At 46.4% G+C, this 16,347-nt stretch overlaps 1 protein-coding gene across 1 annotated transcript in view; it reads right to left on the reverse strand.

Moving 5' to 3' along the window:
- Positions 1-14,469: 14,469 nt before the first annotated feature.
- The window catches only part of Atp1b3 (ATPase Na+/K+ transporting subunit beta 3), a 32,012-nt gene continuing 30,134 nt past the window's right edge, over positions 14,470-16,347 (reverse strand). The window contains exon 7 of the mRNA XM_021171520.3: positions 14,470-15,405. Within this exon, the coding sequence (XP_021027179.1) occupies positions 15,235-15,405 (171 nt within the window). The 3' untranslated portion in view covers positions 14,470-15,234. The remainder of the gene's footprint in view (positions 15,406-16,347) is intronic.

A 16,347-nucleotide genomic window follows, 5' to 3' on the forward strand; every position in this document is an offset into this window, starting at 1 on the left:
TATTTGATGCTCATGTGTGTCTTTAGTGTGAGCTCTTGTGTTTTGAAATGATTGCTTCAGTCTTTGCCTTTGTTTGCATTTGTGTTTAGTGAAAACTAGAGAAACACAATAAGCAAATCACATGAAGGCTGAGATGATTGAACTGACTGAAAGTTCCCATAGCGTGGATGAAACCGAGCAGCAGAGCAGCAGGACATGACCAACAAAGCGTGCTTTCTGAGGACGTGGAGAGCGGCAGTGACGAAGGTCATTTGTTTTCAGGGAGGTAGGGTTTAAAGACCCCCAGTGGGAGCATTTAGACGGCAGGCGGCTGCAAGGACTCTGCATGGTGATGGCTTCTCTCTAGCCCGCTGGCTTTGGTAGGCAAAAGTGAACTTGGAAGTCACAGTGGGAGTCAGAGGGTGCAGATTGCAATCCTTGTCGCCTGAGGAGCCGGGTGGACTGCTGAGCTAGTCCAGGGGTAGCCGGTCCCCTCATGCATCTGCTGCCTTAGCTTCTAGAACGGAGCAAGCGCTAACTTTTACGTACCTAGGTGACATGTAGAAAAATTTACAGTAAACTGAAATGACCATTTGTCAATGCATTGGTGCATAGGAGTTACTAGGGCTACTTCTGGAAGCCAAAATAGAATAGCATCTATCTCCATGTGCATTACAGACTTCGCCAGCACTGCCTTTTGCCAGCATTCTAAATTTGGAGTTTTACTGAGAAGGAAACTGTTTTTATAGTTTTAATCGGAGCTATGCATTTCATACAGCTTTTTAATTTACAATGAAACAAAGAAACAAATTCCTTTGACCAAATTGTTTGTCTATAGTTGTCTGCAGTACTGTATGATTTTACCCATGTGCAATTTGTAAAATGAACCAGATGTCATTACTCTTGTCTTTATTTCAAGAATATGGCCATCTCTGTTCTCTTATACATGTTATCTTTTCCATATTTTAATTATCAAAATGACCATATCAGACTTATTCCTGGGTAAATTGCATTTCAACCTAACTCAATATTCAGTATTTTTGTTAAAACCTTGAACACTCCAGTTGACTGCATCTGTGCTAGCGTGGGATATCATACATGATCTTAAAGCCAAAGATGCCATGAAAATACTGCAGTATGTCTGTGATTTCTGCTTCTCCATGTAGGGGAGCATGGGACATCCACTGCCATGCCAAACTCAACTTACCAATACATTAAGGCCTTGAAAGGGAGCAGAGAGTGGCTGGAGAATCAATTCTAACACCAGCTGAAGTCGCAGCTGTTGTATCTGGTTTCTGTGAGCCCTGTACCAAGTTCAGTCCAAAACGATATTCTTTTCAGTCCTGTGGGGGAAGGACAGGCTTTATCTCATGATGCCTTTCTGAGACTTGACCATTATGAGCTGAACATAAAAAGTTTTGGCTGGCTTATGTGATTGAGGCCATTAACACTGATAAGTATGAATGTACAGATATGGCTTAGGTTTCTTCAAGAGGAAACACATTCTGTCCGAAGGAAACTGTAGTGCGAGCCCAGAGTGTTCAAGGGCGCCAAGGTCCTGGCAGGTTATAAAGGGTTTTGTGTTGGCATGAGTTCTGGAACACATCTCAGACTGTCAGAGCAAAGTGACCAGAATGCAACAGGAGCTACCTCCTGTACCACTACCATGTCTGTCCTTGGGAACGTAGCAAGACCTGGAGATTGGAGATGTCAGAGGCCACAGGATGCTTTTTTAGTCTTCAGAATACCTAAGATGTCTCAGACTTAAAACAAAGGCATGTGTTACACGCATCCCGTTTACCAAATCCTCACAAGAGTTTTCAAGGGACTGTTTCCCTTGATCTGCACCTGCTGCTGTGCTCTGTGCTTTACACTGACAGAACCTGGGTTTTCAGTTGGCAGTCATGGAGGGCATGTTCTGTGGCTCTTATCCTAGTATTTGGGAAACAGAGACAGAAAGGTTAGGTCTTAAAAGTCAATCTCGGCTACATAGTGAGTCAAGGCCAGCTTGGGCTACATGAAACCCTGTCCAGGGGAGGAGGTGGGCAAGCTAATCGAAGACTTCATCTTTGTGTGCCCCACCCCTGGACATATACTGCTAAGGACATCTCAATACTAGACTCAGTCAGGAGTGGTGGTAACACTTGTAATCCTAGACAAGCAAAAGGGTCACCAGAGGCTTGAAGCCAGCCCACACACACACCAAAAAGGGGGGGGGGGTAAGGGAGGGACCTAAGTTGAAAAAGATGAGTTCTGATCTTCTTTATCACTCCTAAACTGTGTTTATATTGCTCTGGGTCCAACAACACTGAATCATAGTTTAACACAGGAATCAAAATGGAAGCCACGGGGAGCATAGCATCTGGATTTCTTTGTTGGAGGGCACTTAGGTTCCTTGCACATAGCCATTCCCTAGCCCAAAGGTCATACTGCTTACTGAGGCGCTGAAGAGGCTTCCCCCCCTTGAGGGTCAGTTTGTTATTTCTCAAGTATACAGCACCGAGGTCAGTCAGTTGTCACTCCCTGATGACATGTGCAGCTGCCTGCTCACTCCATGTGAAGAAAAGCTCCAACAGGCTACACAGAGGTGCTCAGCTCTTAGCACTAGCAGGCTTCCCGTCACGTGTCCCTGCTGGAAGGCTATTTGGTGTTTGTATTTATTGTGCCTTACATAGGAAGGAAGGGACTCAACTGAATCCCTCCTCCCTCTAAACAGTCCCCCAAAAAAACAGGCTGGTGGCCATGTGCTTTGCATCTTTCTTATTTGATTCTTTTAAAGAAGTGTGGGGAGGAAAACCTGTCATTTTTGTTGTTTTGCCAGAATGAATGACGATAACTCCTCCTGTTAGCAAAACTATACTTAAAGCAGTAGCAGTACTCTGCCAATTTTAGAAGGTAATTCCTGGATCAACTGTTCTCAGAAAGAAAGTCCTGTTGGATAGTCCAGATGAAGAAATGGCTCACTATATATCCCTGCATAGATTACTAATTATGCTGTTTCTAAATCTTAACCGATTTCTTGAACAGTGGCACTGTTTAAGTACAGTGTGATTTGTGCCCTGAGACAGTCTGAACAGAGTGTGTGTGCTCGACCGATTGACAGACAGGCAGGCAGGCAGGCAGGCAGGCAGAATAAGCAGATGACAGAAATGGTTTCAGCAGTTTGTGCTGTAACCATGCCTAGAGCAAGAAACCTGCTCAGTTTTATAAACTCCCTTCCCAACCAAAATGGGTTGTTGTCATTCAAAAAACCTGTGACATAGGCAGGCCTTGAAATTTTGCTCCTTTAGTGGTAAGCATGGGGCATGGTTTGTTTTGGGGGGAGGATGTTAAAACCCGGAACTTAGCTAGTTAGTACCTGTAAGGCAGGTGAGGGCTGTAGCCAGCCCATGAAGTTCTCAGGGAGCCTAATTCCCTAGAGCTGAACCTCCACTGCAGGCCCCAAATCTGAGATCACGTGATCTTTACACTGCTAATTCATAAAGATGCATAATACAGAAGGCCTGTGAAATGAACACATGGAAGATGATCCTCATGGTATGTATGGACTGTGTCTTTGGTGAAATGCAGACTAGATACCCAAGAACCAGCTTCCCAGTGGGGCTCCCTCCTTTGTGTACACCTTGGGCAGTGCCTCTGGGCACCAATGTTCATTAATCCATAGTGTCTGAAGACCAGCGCACAGTAAGTGATCCTCAGAAATGTCCCTTCCCACTCACGAACTCAGTTGGCCCATGCTCTGCTCACCTGAGAAGGGCAGCCTAGTGTGAAGATTAATCCTTCAATTTTTTTCCTGTTCATTTTAATGCTAAAAGGCTTTTATAAATTATAATAAGCCTCAGGAAGAAGCAAGCCTCTTACATATTAGGAAAATACCTGAAAAGTTAGTTCATTTGTCAGATCCAGTTTTCCTACATACATCTTTGTTCACAGTATGCTAAGGGGAAAAAAATTTAGGACAGAAAACTTGAGCATTATATATGTTTCCTGAATGTCCTTGGCGGGTACAAACACTGATGTGGTGGTAGCCATCCCACATGGTGGTGAGAGGAAGGCTACGCATTTATACTGTCTATTCTGTACAGTTCTCTCAGATAATGACAATAGCTTGGGATTTTTTTTTTTTTTTTTAAATGTAGAAAACCCCTGTAGAACCAGTGCTTTGGCTGCTTTCATCCTAGCAGAGTGGACCTTGGTCCTCCCTGCTTAGAAAGCTACTTTTGAAGCCATTGTAGCCACAGTGGAAAGTCAAGGTTTATGTCTTTTCTACTGAGGTCTCAGAAAGAGAGAGAACATCTCTCGGGACCCCGGACTCAGAGCCTCGTGGCCCGGAATCCCTTAGCCTCTATAGCAGTGTGCTCAAAAGCCCTGGCTCAACAAAGCACACCTTCACCACGCTCCATCCGGACAGCTCCAGTCTTGCCAACAAGTGCCAAATATCTGAGGAACCAAGGGGATCTCTTCTCCCAAGCCCCATCAAGTAGTGTCAGCTTGGGGCCTCTCAGGACTCCTGTTGTAGGTGGTCCCAGTCACAAGAAACCCTCTCCAGCCAAGAGGCCATTCAGTCTGTACATTGTCGGGACCGGAGAGGTGGGACTGCCATCTGGGCTTCAAAAGCCATCCCTTTGCTGTGCTTGACACCAAACTCAGTCGCTCCAGCTCAGTCATGACCTGAATATAAAAGCTGTGCTAGTTCCCCGTGTTCAGATTCTCAACTTTGGTTTGGTTTTGGTTTTAGTTTTTTTCTTCTTCATACTCAAGTGTCTCCATTGATCCAGATACTTCTCTGTGAAAGTGGCCTCTCTACAGGGTGCCGTTCTGTTTTTTCCCAGTAGTACAAGGCCAGTGTCCTGAGCAATGGGACCAGTTCTCCACCTGCTCTGACTGCTCAGGAGGCCTGGGTTCCCATTTACCCTGTCACACTTCACCAGAAGGGAGAAGGTTGTTGGCCAGTCACCAGGTAGCTCACTTTCCACTTGGAGACGCTTTGCTCTGCTTGTGCACCGCCAGCTTCTGTCTCCAGAAAAGTGTAACTTTGCTCTTTTCCTGCGTGAGGCACACATACTCTGGTGTCGGCACGCTAAGTAGTTTAGATGAGGGAGAGTCCAGACCACATCTTGCCTGCCTCTTAGGAGTTTCCTCCCTGAACTGAAGTACATAGGCTAATATATTATTTTGTAGTATCTCAGACTTTGCATAAATACTATTATTTTTGTATGGAATTTTTTATAGAAGAGCTATTTCTGTATACTTAATTATTTGTGTTTTTTGAAATGCCTTCCAGTAGGTAACCGACAAGTCTTAAGCAGTGTTCCACCAAGGGTAGCTCAGGGACCACCTACCCAGAATAGACGGGGAATTTAAATTTTTTTACTCCCTGTACCCACTCCAGACAGAAGCTCAGGGTGTGTCTAGGAAGCATTAGTTTTAAAAAGCTCTGAGTGATTTTTTTTTTCATCAATCCACACATTTTTGTCCATGCTGTAAGAGAAGAAAACATCTGAAATGAGTATGTTGAGCTTGAGAAAAATTGTATCATATATTCTGTGATTTGAGATACAGAAAAAAATAAATAATTTAAAATAATGTTGGTGTCATAATTGGTGGCTGTGGGTGTTGTGGGGCGCTCTCTACCTTTAGTACTGAAGCTCTCTGTTAGCTAGTGAGGAGGTACAAGGCCCGCCTACCCCCTTGCCCCAGTTCTGGGTCTCTTTCCAGAGGCCTGGCTGAGGCCTCTGGGAACAGGGTCAGTAGGCCACTCAGCTACACTCCTGTTTCAGAGGCTCCCCAGGGAGTACAGCCTCCCATTGTATAACACCTACCGCCTGGAAAGAATTCTAAGTTAGACTCATGAATGTAAAGTCTACTTTGAAGGCAGCATGAAAATCATAACAGTGTTCAGGGAAGAAGCCCTCTCATTGTCCCTCATACTGTCAGCATCAGAAAAACAACAGGAAACAGTGGTGTCCCCAAGCCACAGCACAATAGCATCTGGCCTCACCATCCCTCTCAATGCAAGAACCACCTTTCCAGGGAGGAGATGATCAGGTGACTCCTATCCCAACAAGCTGCCCACAGGGTCAGGAGGTGGGCAGTTAAAGGATCCCAGCCGTGCCAGCAGGCCGTAAACTTCAGTGGGACTGGAGAGCCAGCTTGGGTTAAGAGCAAGGCTGCTCTTCCAGAGGACCAAGGTCTGACTCCCAGCAACCATGTGGTAGCTACTGCTGTCTAACTCCAGTCCCAGGGATCTGACACTCTTCTGTGAACAGCAGGCATGCAGATGGTTCAGACAGACAAGTTTGTTTAAGGACAGAAGGCATGGTCATATCATCCCAGGAGTGAATGCCACTTTGTGCCAGCTCTCCCCTTGACCAGATCAAGGGAGGGGGAGATATCCTCGTTCCCTACAGACTCCCTGCTGGACTAGCCCAAGCTGGTGTGGTTCTGCTCCATCTGCTTGCTAGCAGCCACTTTGTGTCTTTTGGTTAACGTATCCAAGGGCTTGTAGCCATGACCACTGAACCACTCACTCATGTGGCAGAATAACTGGGCCAGCAGTAGCCGTTGGACCTGCTGCTAACAGGCAGGATATCTGTCTGCAGAGCCCAAAGACTTGACTACAGTGCCTGCTGGAGTGCAGGGGTTTCCAGCTGCTGCTCCTAGGGCTGGTTTGTCTCTGTCTGCAGGAAGCAGCTGCTGCTATCTCTCTCCTGCTTCCTTCCATTCAGGCCACCCTCCCCGAGCCTGCAGGAAATCACCTGGCCTCTCCCAGCGGTAGAAGATCGCCTAGTTCCTGGGCGCGTCCAAGTACTGTCACCAGCTTAGCCACTGTTCTGAAGGTCCTGTTCAGCCTCTTGCTTAAGCCTGCTTCCAGGAAACACCAGAGTATAAAATGCACTGTGAAGGAACTCTGGGCAGAGGCTATATGCCCATCCAATTTTTCATAATCAGGGGTTTTTTTTCATCTTTTTTTTTTTTTAAGGCAGGGTTTCATATACCCCAAACTGACCTTAAACTCACTGTAGAGGAGAGCAACCATGATTTTCTGAACCTCTTGCCCCCACCTGGAATTAAAGGTATGTGCCTCCATGCCTGGGGGTTAAACCCAGAGCCTTGTACCTGCTGGACACACTTTACCTGAATTAGATCTTCAGCCTGTACATGGTTGGCACTAAAATACAGGACTTCCAGTGGATTGATTGCGCAGCTTGCTTTCTTCTTTCTCTCCCTCTTTTGTTCTTTCTTCTCTCTTCTTCCTCTTCCTCCTCCTCCTTCCTTTCCTTTCTCCTTTTCCTTCTTTGTCTTCCAGCACTGTTCACAGTGACCTGGGCTCTTATCAGGAGGTAGAGCAGCCTGATCTCTGTGAGTTTGAGGCCAGCCTGGTCTATAAAACAAGTTCCAGGACAGCCAGGGCTATATAGAAAAACCGTCTTGAAAAACAAAAATTTACTCACAGACTTGCCTATGTGCCAATCTAATAGATGTGTTTCTTAATTAAGGTTCCCTTTTCTCAGATCATCCAAGTTGATGAATCATACAAATAAATATGATTTCACTTGTGGAGCAGTGAACGGCCATTCTACACAAAGGGTGCCAATCATGGGAACAAGAATGATAAGAATCTTACTTCACTATATACCCGTGGAAATTACTCGTTTTAGTTTTTTGTTTGTTTGTTTGTTGTTGTTTTCCCGAGACAATGTTTCTCTGTGTAGCCCTGGCTGTCCTGGAACTCACTCTGTAGACCAGTTCAGGCTGGCCTCGAAGTCAGAAATCCGCCTGCCTCTGCCTCCCAAGTGCTGGGATTAAAGGCGTGCACCACCACATCCAGCTGAAATTATTCTTAAGAACAAAAACTGAGCAGGGGCGTTGTGATGCATTCCTATAATCCTGGGATTCAAGAGGCTAAGATAGGAAAATCCTGAGTTCAAACCTGGGCTACATAAGATACCTCTCGAAAAAGGAAGGCAGGCAAACTAAGCCTTGTTGAGAGTAAAGGCATATGAAAAGATGCCCATCGAGAGGTCGTACTGCCCAGGGGCTGCTCAGTACACCCAAGCTCTTTCCCAGCACAAATAGGCAAACAGTATGCTCGCTGGCTGCTGTATTTTGTTAGAGATGTCTACTCAGACTTCTGCAGCAGACCAGACAAGGGGAGCAGCTAAGGTTCAAGGGTCTGGCGCCATCCTCCTGAGTTCCAGATGCCCTCAACAGCCCAAGCTCCAGGCTTCCAGAGCCTCGGAAGGCAGTTTCTCAGGAGGCTTTTCTGGAAATCGTCACTTGAAGGTCGGTCACTAGCATGACTGTTCCTACCTCCCTGCTGGGCTAGTGCCAAAGAACTTGTGCAGAAGACAAGCCTAGCCAGAGAAATAAGCTTGCCTCGACAGAGGTTTCCCCTTATTTCCTTCTTACCCCAAATCCTTCCTGAAAAGTTTCTCAGAGGCTGGAGGGCAAAAGCATAAACAAATCAGGGCTGGGCTTTGGCCAAGGAGGCAGGTGCCTGTTGGGGCAGGCTGTGACCACTCCTAGTCACTGAGGCAAAGAGAGACAAGGAGCAGATGGGGAGAGCCTCGGAAGGCTAAGTGCCAAGGCCTGGACAGAACAAACGCAGGAAGCAGCCATGGTCGCACAGTAGACTTCTGGCCATGTAGGCTCTGGGGGACGTCGGCTTACCAGTTAGAAGCCAGCTCTGCTGGACTTCGTCCTGAGGGGAGATTGGCACTTCTGTCAAGATGAAGGCTCCAGTGTCCTTGGCAGCCCTTGGTGGGAGAAGTCTGTTTTCTGTTTATCAGGTCTCATTTGCAAGCCTCAACAGATACCTACTGCTGCTATATGCATTCCCGGTTGTTAAAGCACTGTTGGCTAAACCAGTGGATTAGCAAAACAGCTCATTAATCTAGAAAAAGATCTGTGAGGTTGGTTACCACATGGCAGCTCTTTAAATTTGCTGTTTATACTATTCCAGTAATCCATAATCCTATTTTTCAAGTGGACATGGTGGTGCATTCACAGACCAGCAGTGGAGAGGCTGAGGGAGCGGGAAAGAGGAGAAAAGGCCATTTCTTGGCAATGTCTGTCAGTCTGTCTGTCTCTTTGGGCGTGGGGGGATGCTGTGAATGGAATCGTTCCTCACATGATGTCCTAGGCAAGTGCTCTACCATTGAGCTACAATTCAGGCCGTGTGTGTGTGTGTGTGTGTGTGTGTGTGTGTGGTGTGTTTGTATGCGCATGCATTTGAGTGCTAGGACATGTGTGGAGGTCAGAGGGCAATTTTGTGGAGTCTGTTTTCTCTTTCTGCTTTCACACAGATGCTGGCTGAGGCCTGAACTCAGGTCTCCAGGATTGGGTGGAGTGTCTTTACCTGTGGGGCCATGTCACTGCCCCTTGATCTCTGGTTGGTCAGCAAGCACCTGGATCCTCCAGTCACCCTCACCACTGGGATAACAGACATGCCACCACACCAGTCTGGGCTTTTTCAAATTTTTTATTTTTTGGTTTTTGAGACAGGGTTTTCCTGTGGAGCAGTGGCTGTTCTGGAACTGGCTCTGTAGACCAGGCTGGCCTTGAACTCAGAGATCCACCTGTTTCTGCCTCCCCAGTGCTGGAGTTAAAGGTGCGCACCACTGCTTCCTGGCTAAATTTAGTATGTGTTTTGCTTACACGTATGTATGCACACCATGTGTGCCCAGTGCTCATGGAAGTCAGAATGAGGGCGTGGAATCCCCGGGACCTGGAGACATGGATGGTTGTGGGTCACTGTGCAGATGCTGGGAGTCAAACTCTGACTTGTGCAAGCGCAAGTGCTCTCGGTCCCACACTGAGCACTTACGTGGGTGCTGGCATCCTAATTCAGGTCCTCAGACTTACACAGCAAGTACCACTGTGCCATCTCCCGGGCCCCTTCCCCCACTTTTTTGGCTTTTCAAGACAGGGTTTCTCTGTATAGTCCTGGCGATCCTAGAACTGGTTCTGTAGACCAGGCTGGCCTTGAACTCAACCATTTGCCTCTGCCTTCCGACTGCTGGGATTAAAGGTGCACCACCATCCCTGCCCAGCTTCCAGCCCCAAAATTTAAAGAACAAACCCACCACTCTCAGTAGAGGAAAAGTGGACTTGGGTGTTGTACACCCTGGCGGAGTCCTGTCTTGATTGACCTGAGTTGGTGCAGTTACCTTGTGGATGGGGATTTCCTAAGAACTTGGCTCTCTGCTGAGGCACCTGGAAGATGAGGGCGAGATCATGGCTGCTTGCCAAGCAGACTCACCCTGTGCTCAAGCCAGTTCTCACCCTGCTCATTTTCTAGCTTCCTCAGGGCGAGGGAAGCAGGTAAGAAGTTTCATTTGGGGGTCTTAAATGTCCAAGGTGGTGAAAAAACATATAAAGTTGTATGAATGGCATTTGCCCGTCTCCAAAAGTGACCGGCTCAGAATACAGAATAGCAACAAAATGAGCGGAACCAAGGAGAGGAGGGGTGTTCCTGGGAAGGACCAAGGCCAGGCTGTGTTTTCTAGCTTCCTGGGTCCCTTTGCAGATCGCACCCTTTCCCTTCCACTGTAAACTGGTTACGTTTGTAGCCATAAAGACCCTGAAGATAGGAGTGTACTTGTCCATGAGTCTCAAGTATCAAAAAGGGCTGCTTCCTACCCCAAGCCTAAGCCTGCTCCAGTGCCAGCCAGTTCCAATCAGAAGCCATTGTTACCTTCTATATCGGAGTACGCGAAGCTGTAACAATATTTACCAATGTGTTTGGTAAGAAAAATCCTTTACTATTCAGGCGGTGGTAGCTCACACCTTTAATCCCAGTACTTGGGAGGCAGAGGCAACTGGTCTCTAAGAGACGGGACATCTGTGAGACCCTAACATAGTCTCTGTATCCATCTGTCCCTTTCCTGCTCAAGCCTCTGGGAAGTGCTGGAGAAGGCTGCTTTACAAAGAGCACCTATGATATATTGTCTTTATCTGTTTAGGACGGAATCATCGAGATTTTTGTTAACTGGTTATGTTAAAGGATTTTTCTTTTTCCTCTATTGGTTTGTGGAGATAGGGTTTCTCTGTGTAGCCCTGGCAGGCCTGGAAGTCACTCTGTAGACCAGGCTGGCCTCAAACTCACAGAGATCCGCCTGCTTCATTCTTTAGCCCCACTCACCTCTCCAAGCAACAAACACTCAGTCTCAGCAGCCAAACCGCAGAGTCATCTTCAGTTTGCAGGAGGATGCTCTCAGCAAACCCACAGCCTCAAAAGGAGGTGCAGCACTAGAGTGTGTATGTCACACTGTGCTCTGACTACTCTCAATGGTGGGATTCACTTTGCAGATAACTGTAGCGCAGCAGCTAAGCTGTTTGCCCAAGATTTCTAAGCAAACAAATGGAATAGCCAGTTCTCTACTTCTGTTTAAAATGGATGCTGGCGCATGCTGTTTGTCTCATGACCCAACTCTGGGATGCCCTCCACGGAGGCATTACTTTCAGTGCCAGGCATCCCCGAAAGGCTTGGATCCAGACACCTGAAGAAAACTACTTTGAATCCTAGTAGAGCCCTGGGTAGGACTAAGCACACAGATAGGTGCCTGCTCCAAGAAACAGGAAAAACCTGGAAGCCCAAGTAGTCAAAGGGGGATTACAGTAATTTTGTAACCAATATAAAACTTTCCAGCTCCTAGACCCACATAGAAAACAGCTTGGAACTCTTTTTTAAAGTACCCCCAATTTTTCCTTTCATTAGGAATATTACACTGTTTCAGAATACCATGATTCAATCAACTAACGGACACCAAACCTCCATCTCCTGTCCAGTTGGGCTAAGTGCTGGGCTCAGGCACTAAAGTGCAAGCTGACTGCGTCATCCCTTTCTGTGGTCTGAGGGAACAGCCTGTAGAGGAGGCTGCTGGATCACAATCATACCACGCCAGAGAACGAAATGCAGAGACAACATTGTGTATATCCTACATTCTGAGGAAAACCTGGAGCAGATGCCAATTGACCTATGGCTCCCATTCCTGGTCCACCTTATTATCCACAGAACACAGACTCAACTACCCTACATTCCTAAATCCAACTCATTACCCACAGGACATAGACCCAGCCCCTGCTCATTCTGCCTCTCATCAAAACATTTCCACAGTAGTTCCAGAGGGACATTTGGAATGACCTATTCCCGAGCACCACCTCTGCCCCACACCCAGCGCTGCCATCTGTGTAACTGAACTAACTCCTGGGCCCTCGCTTGTTCCCTTGGGGTTAATGAACTCCAATAGGCTGGGTCCTTTCACTCAGTATGCTTCAAGTTAAGCAGGCACTCCTAACTTCAGCAGATGAAAAAACAAAAAAACCAAAAACCTGAAGAGTTGAGGTCAGCTGAAGTCACGTGTCAGGACTGGACCAAGTCCAAAAACTGAACCAGAACAAAAACCAGTTAAGACTTAGGATCTATGTCCCAAGTCTTCAAAATCCACCTCTCTTGAGATGACAGCTTTGCTATCCGTTACAGATCTACTATTCTGCTTTAAACCTTTTAACTTCAGATGTTTTGTCTGAACATAGGGCCGCACATCACTCATGTGCATGGCGTCTGAGGACACACAAGAGGGGATAAGGATGCCCTCTGGCAGTGGAGTTGGAACCACTTTGTGGGTGGTTCTGGGAGGTCCCCAGTGCTCTCAGCTGCCTGTCTCTCCAGCTCCTGCATTCACTCACTAGCTCCGAGGTTGTATGCCCATGTATCTGGGGCTGAATCCAGTGCCTCATACATTCTCGGCAAGCCCTGACCTAACATTCCCAGACCTTAGGCTTTTGTTAAGTTCACAACTATTTAATGAAATGGTTAGCAGAAATGGTGCCTGAGCCAAAGCTGACGACTCAGGATCTGCTCTACTGTCGGCACCGCTCGGTTACAGACCTGCCGTTCCTATTCCGCAGACCAGGACAGCCTGGTTTCACAGAACCGTTGCTCAGGTTGATGTCTGGTATGTGTGCCAGGCTACAAATTATCCATCCTTACTTTACTTTCTTAATATGAACTGGGAAGCTGAGGCAGGATGGCTGTGGTGGCTTGAGTAATGGCCCCAGAGGCTCATATATATAAATGCTTAGTCGCCAGGGAGTGGCACTGTGAGGACCAGGTGTGGCTTTCTTAGAAGAAATTGTCACTGAGGGTGGACTTTGAGGTTTCAAAGGCCATGCCACTCTGTGTCTCCTTCTGCCTGCAGATCAGGATGTGACGTTACTGCTTCAGTGCCTGCCTGCTGGTTCCCACCAGAGCACCTCTGTAACTATAAGCAAGCTCCCAAATGAATGTTTTCTCTTGTAACAGTTGCCTTGACCATGGTGTCTCTTCCCAGCAACAGAACAGTGACTTAATCCAAGGCCATGTGAAACCACCCAGCAAGATCGAGAGACATAAAAAGCACAAAGGAAAAGGCCAAGTCCAGGAAAGGTCACCTTTAAATTTGCCAGCTATCACGAAGTTTTGTTGATGAAAAAGTGGAGAATGTCCACCTCCAAAGCACAGCAGTCCCACCTGGCTTGCAAGGCCACCTAATTCCCTCATCTTTCCCACATAGCCAACCTGAGACAGTTGGGTTCTTGTCCCACCAGGCCTGGCTTGCAGACCACTGAAAGCCTTAGAACAGCTCTTAGAAAAATGAGGGTAGCCGGGTGTGTTAGCGCATGCCTTTAATTCCAGCACTTGGGAGGCAGAGGCAGGTGGATTTCTGAGTTCGAGGCCAGCCTGGTCTACAAAGTGAGTTCCAGGACAGCGAGGGCTATACAGAGAAGAGAAACCCTGTCTCGAAAACCAAAAACCAAAAAAAAAAAAAAGGGGGCTGGAGAGATGGCTCAGCAGTTAAGGGCACTGACTGTTCTTCCAGAGGTTCTGAGTTCAATTCTCAGCAACCACATGGTGGCTCACAACCATCTGTAATGAGATCTGATGCCCTCTTCTGGTGTGTCTGAAGACAGCTACAGTATACTCATATACATAAGTAAATATTCAAAAAAAAAGATAATAAATGAGAGATAAAAACATAAATGAGAGGCTGGAGACAGCTCAGTGGTTGAGCTCTCCATCCAAAGGATGTAGGCTTAACTGCAAGTACTTACATGACAGCTCACAACTGCCCTGAATCACAGGGAGATTCAACACTTCTCTGGCCTCCACATTCACCGGGAGCTCAGGCAGCTCACATACACGCATGCTAACAAATCAAACAGACAACAAGCTTTCAAACATACATACATACATACATACATGTGTGTGAATGAAACCCATGGGTCAAATGGGAGGCCCTTTTCTCAGAACAGAAAGAGCTCCAGTTATTACAGTTCTAGCAAGAATTCACCCGAGACTACAAGGACAGTCCAGGGCTCCAGTCAGGATGTGAAAGAAGGCTCCATCATGTGTTCCAAGTTTTAAATCAGTTTGAAGTTTTTGTATTTCACAATTTGTTTTTATTAGGGTCCACAGACTACTAAATAAAAGCACTTAACAAGACATTTTGAAAAACTATACAATTTATATCTTGGGAATTTCATTCATTCAAAAAACAAAACAACAACATTCGGTGCACATTCACCTAATTGAAATGCTGTTTCACCCCTGTCTAAGATACCGAATGTGGAAGACTTGATTCCAGCACTCACAGTCAGCCCAATAGGATTTTTAAATATGTACTGCAACAGAAAGTTTGTCCTCAGTAAAATCAGATACAGTCTAGTTCACCATGTAAGAAACAGCCTGGAGCATACGGACAGGCACGCACTCACACATGCGCAGAAGCAGAGTCTACTTTCAGATCCACTTTATTTTCCTTTTCCCTCCTCACATACAGAACTTCTCAGACATTTCTTCCAACTAAAGTCCCTTGGCAAGGTACCATTGTATCCCTAAAACTTTGTTGGCATCAAAATATGCAATTACCAGTGTTAAATCCATAAAATATTTACACAGCCCAGCACATGAAGCTTTAGACGTTTGGCAATTACACACAGAAGAAGACAAGACCCCCCACTCTGCATGTTTGGGATCGGGAGCTCACTGGTCCCTGATGGCGACCGTACATGGGTTCAAGGGCAGCAGAGGCAGCAGGCAGTTACTTCAGAGGACACTGAACACTATGATCTGGAAGCATGTTATGATGTCACCCAAGTGTGTACCACACCACTTCCTCCTCCAAGGTGGCCTCATAATCCTAGAATGGCAGGTCCAGCTGATGCAAAATGGCGACAACACAACATGAATTCTGTGGAGACATCCTATTCCTAGGCTCGTGCTGTGACTTTGAACGAAACACGTCCCAAGAACTTGTCACGCTCATTCTTGTTTTTTAGGTTCCTGGTTCCAGCAATACGGCACTCAACTGTTACTTCTTTCTTGTTAAGACCAGAGTCAAATTTGACATGTACGGCAACTAGGGGCTGTCGATATCCAACCTAGCAAATGGACGAACAAACATTAGTTCCAATTCTTTGGTAACTTCGCCTGCACTCAGGAAGTCAGTTTCAACTTTCCTTTTTTTGAAGCAGTCTTAATTTGTAGCCCAAGCTGATCTCACATTTCTCAGACCTCTGGCCTTAGCTTCCTTCCAAGGTCAGGGTTAATAAACATGCCCCGAAGCACCTGATCTACTGTGTAAGATCTTTGGACTTAGCTTATTATTTTATATTCTTCACCTTCCTTCTTGCTATGGCTCCTCCCTTAGCACGGCTTTGAGGGGTATCTGGTTTGGTGACTCAGCCACTTGCCTCATCCTCTGGATGTACTGATTCGTGGCAATTCCCTGTTTCTTTCCCAGTGTTTAATGTTTCCACTCCCCCTGCAGTGTAGGCCCCCCTTAAAGTTACAGCAGTGCTGTATTCTGATCCTAACATACTGATTCGTGTATTACACTTAAGAATGTCTAACTGCTCCATATATGTTCACGATGTCCATTTGCTATGGGCTGGGTTACATATTACCACATTTGACTCTGACTATTCCACTTAACACACACCCTTTACATAGGATAATGCAGTGATCACTGTGGCCAGCACAAGGAACAGGTCTACTGATAACTGGTTCTGGCAAGAACAACAAATGCTGAAGCTTTGCAGAAAAGCTAAGACACAGTTTAGTCCTCCTGATGAACAACAACAAAGTGTAATTTTACAGCATGGAAGCTTGGCTGACCATCCTAAAAGATAATGGTCAACAAAACGATAGAATCAGTCAGTAAAGCCCTTCCTACAGAATTCTGAGAAGAATGCACTCACTCACCTCCAAAAATACGAACGAATTTAATTATGAGAAAAATAATTCCAAGAACAAAAAACTGTGCCATATACACAAACTCCTGTTAAGTCCCCCAAAGTCCCAGACTCATTCTGGGGAGGGGG

Source organism: Mus caroli, unplaced genomic scaffold, assembly GCF_978045245.1.
Source record: "Mus caroli unplaced genomic scaffold, Mus_caroli_1 scaffold_11, whole genome shotgun sequence".
Classification (NCBI taxonomy): Eukaryota; Metazoa; Chordata; class Mammalia; order Rodentia; family Muridae; genus Mus; species Mus caroli.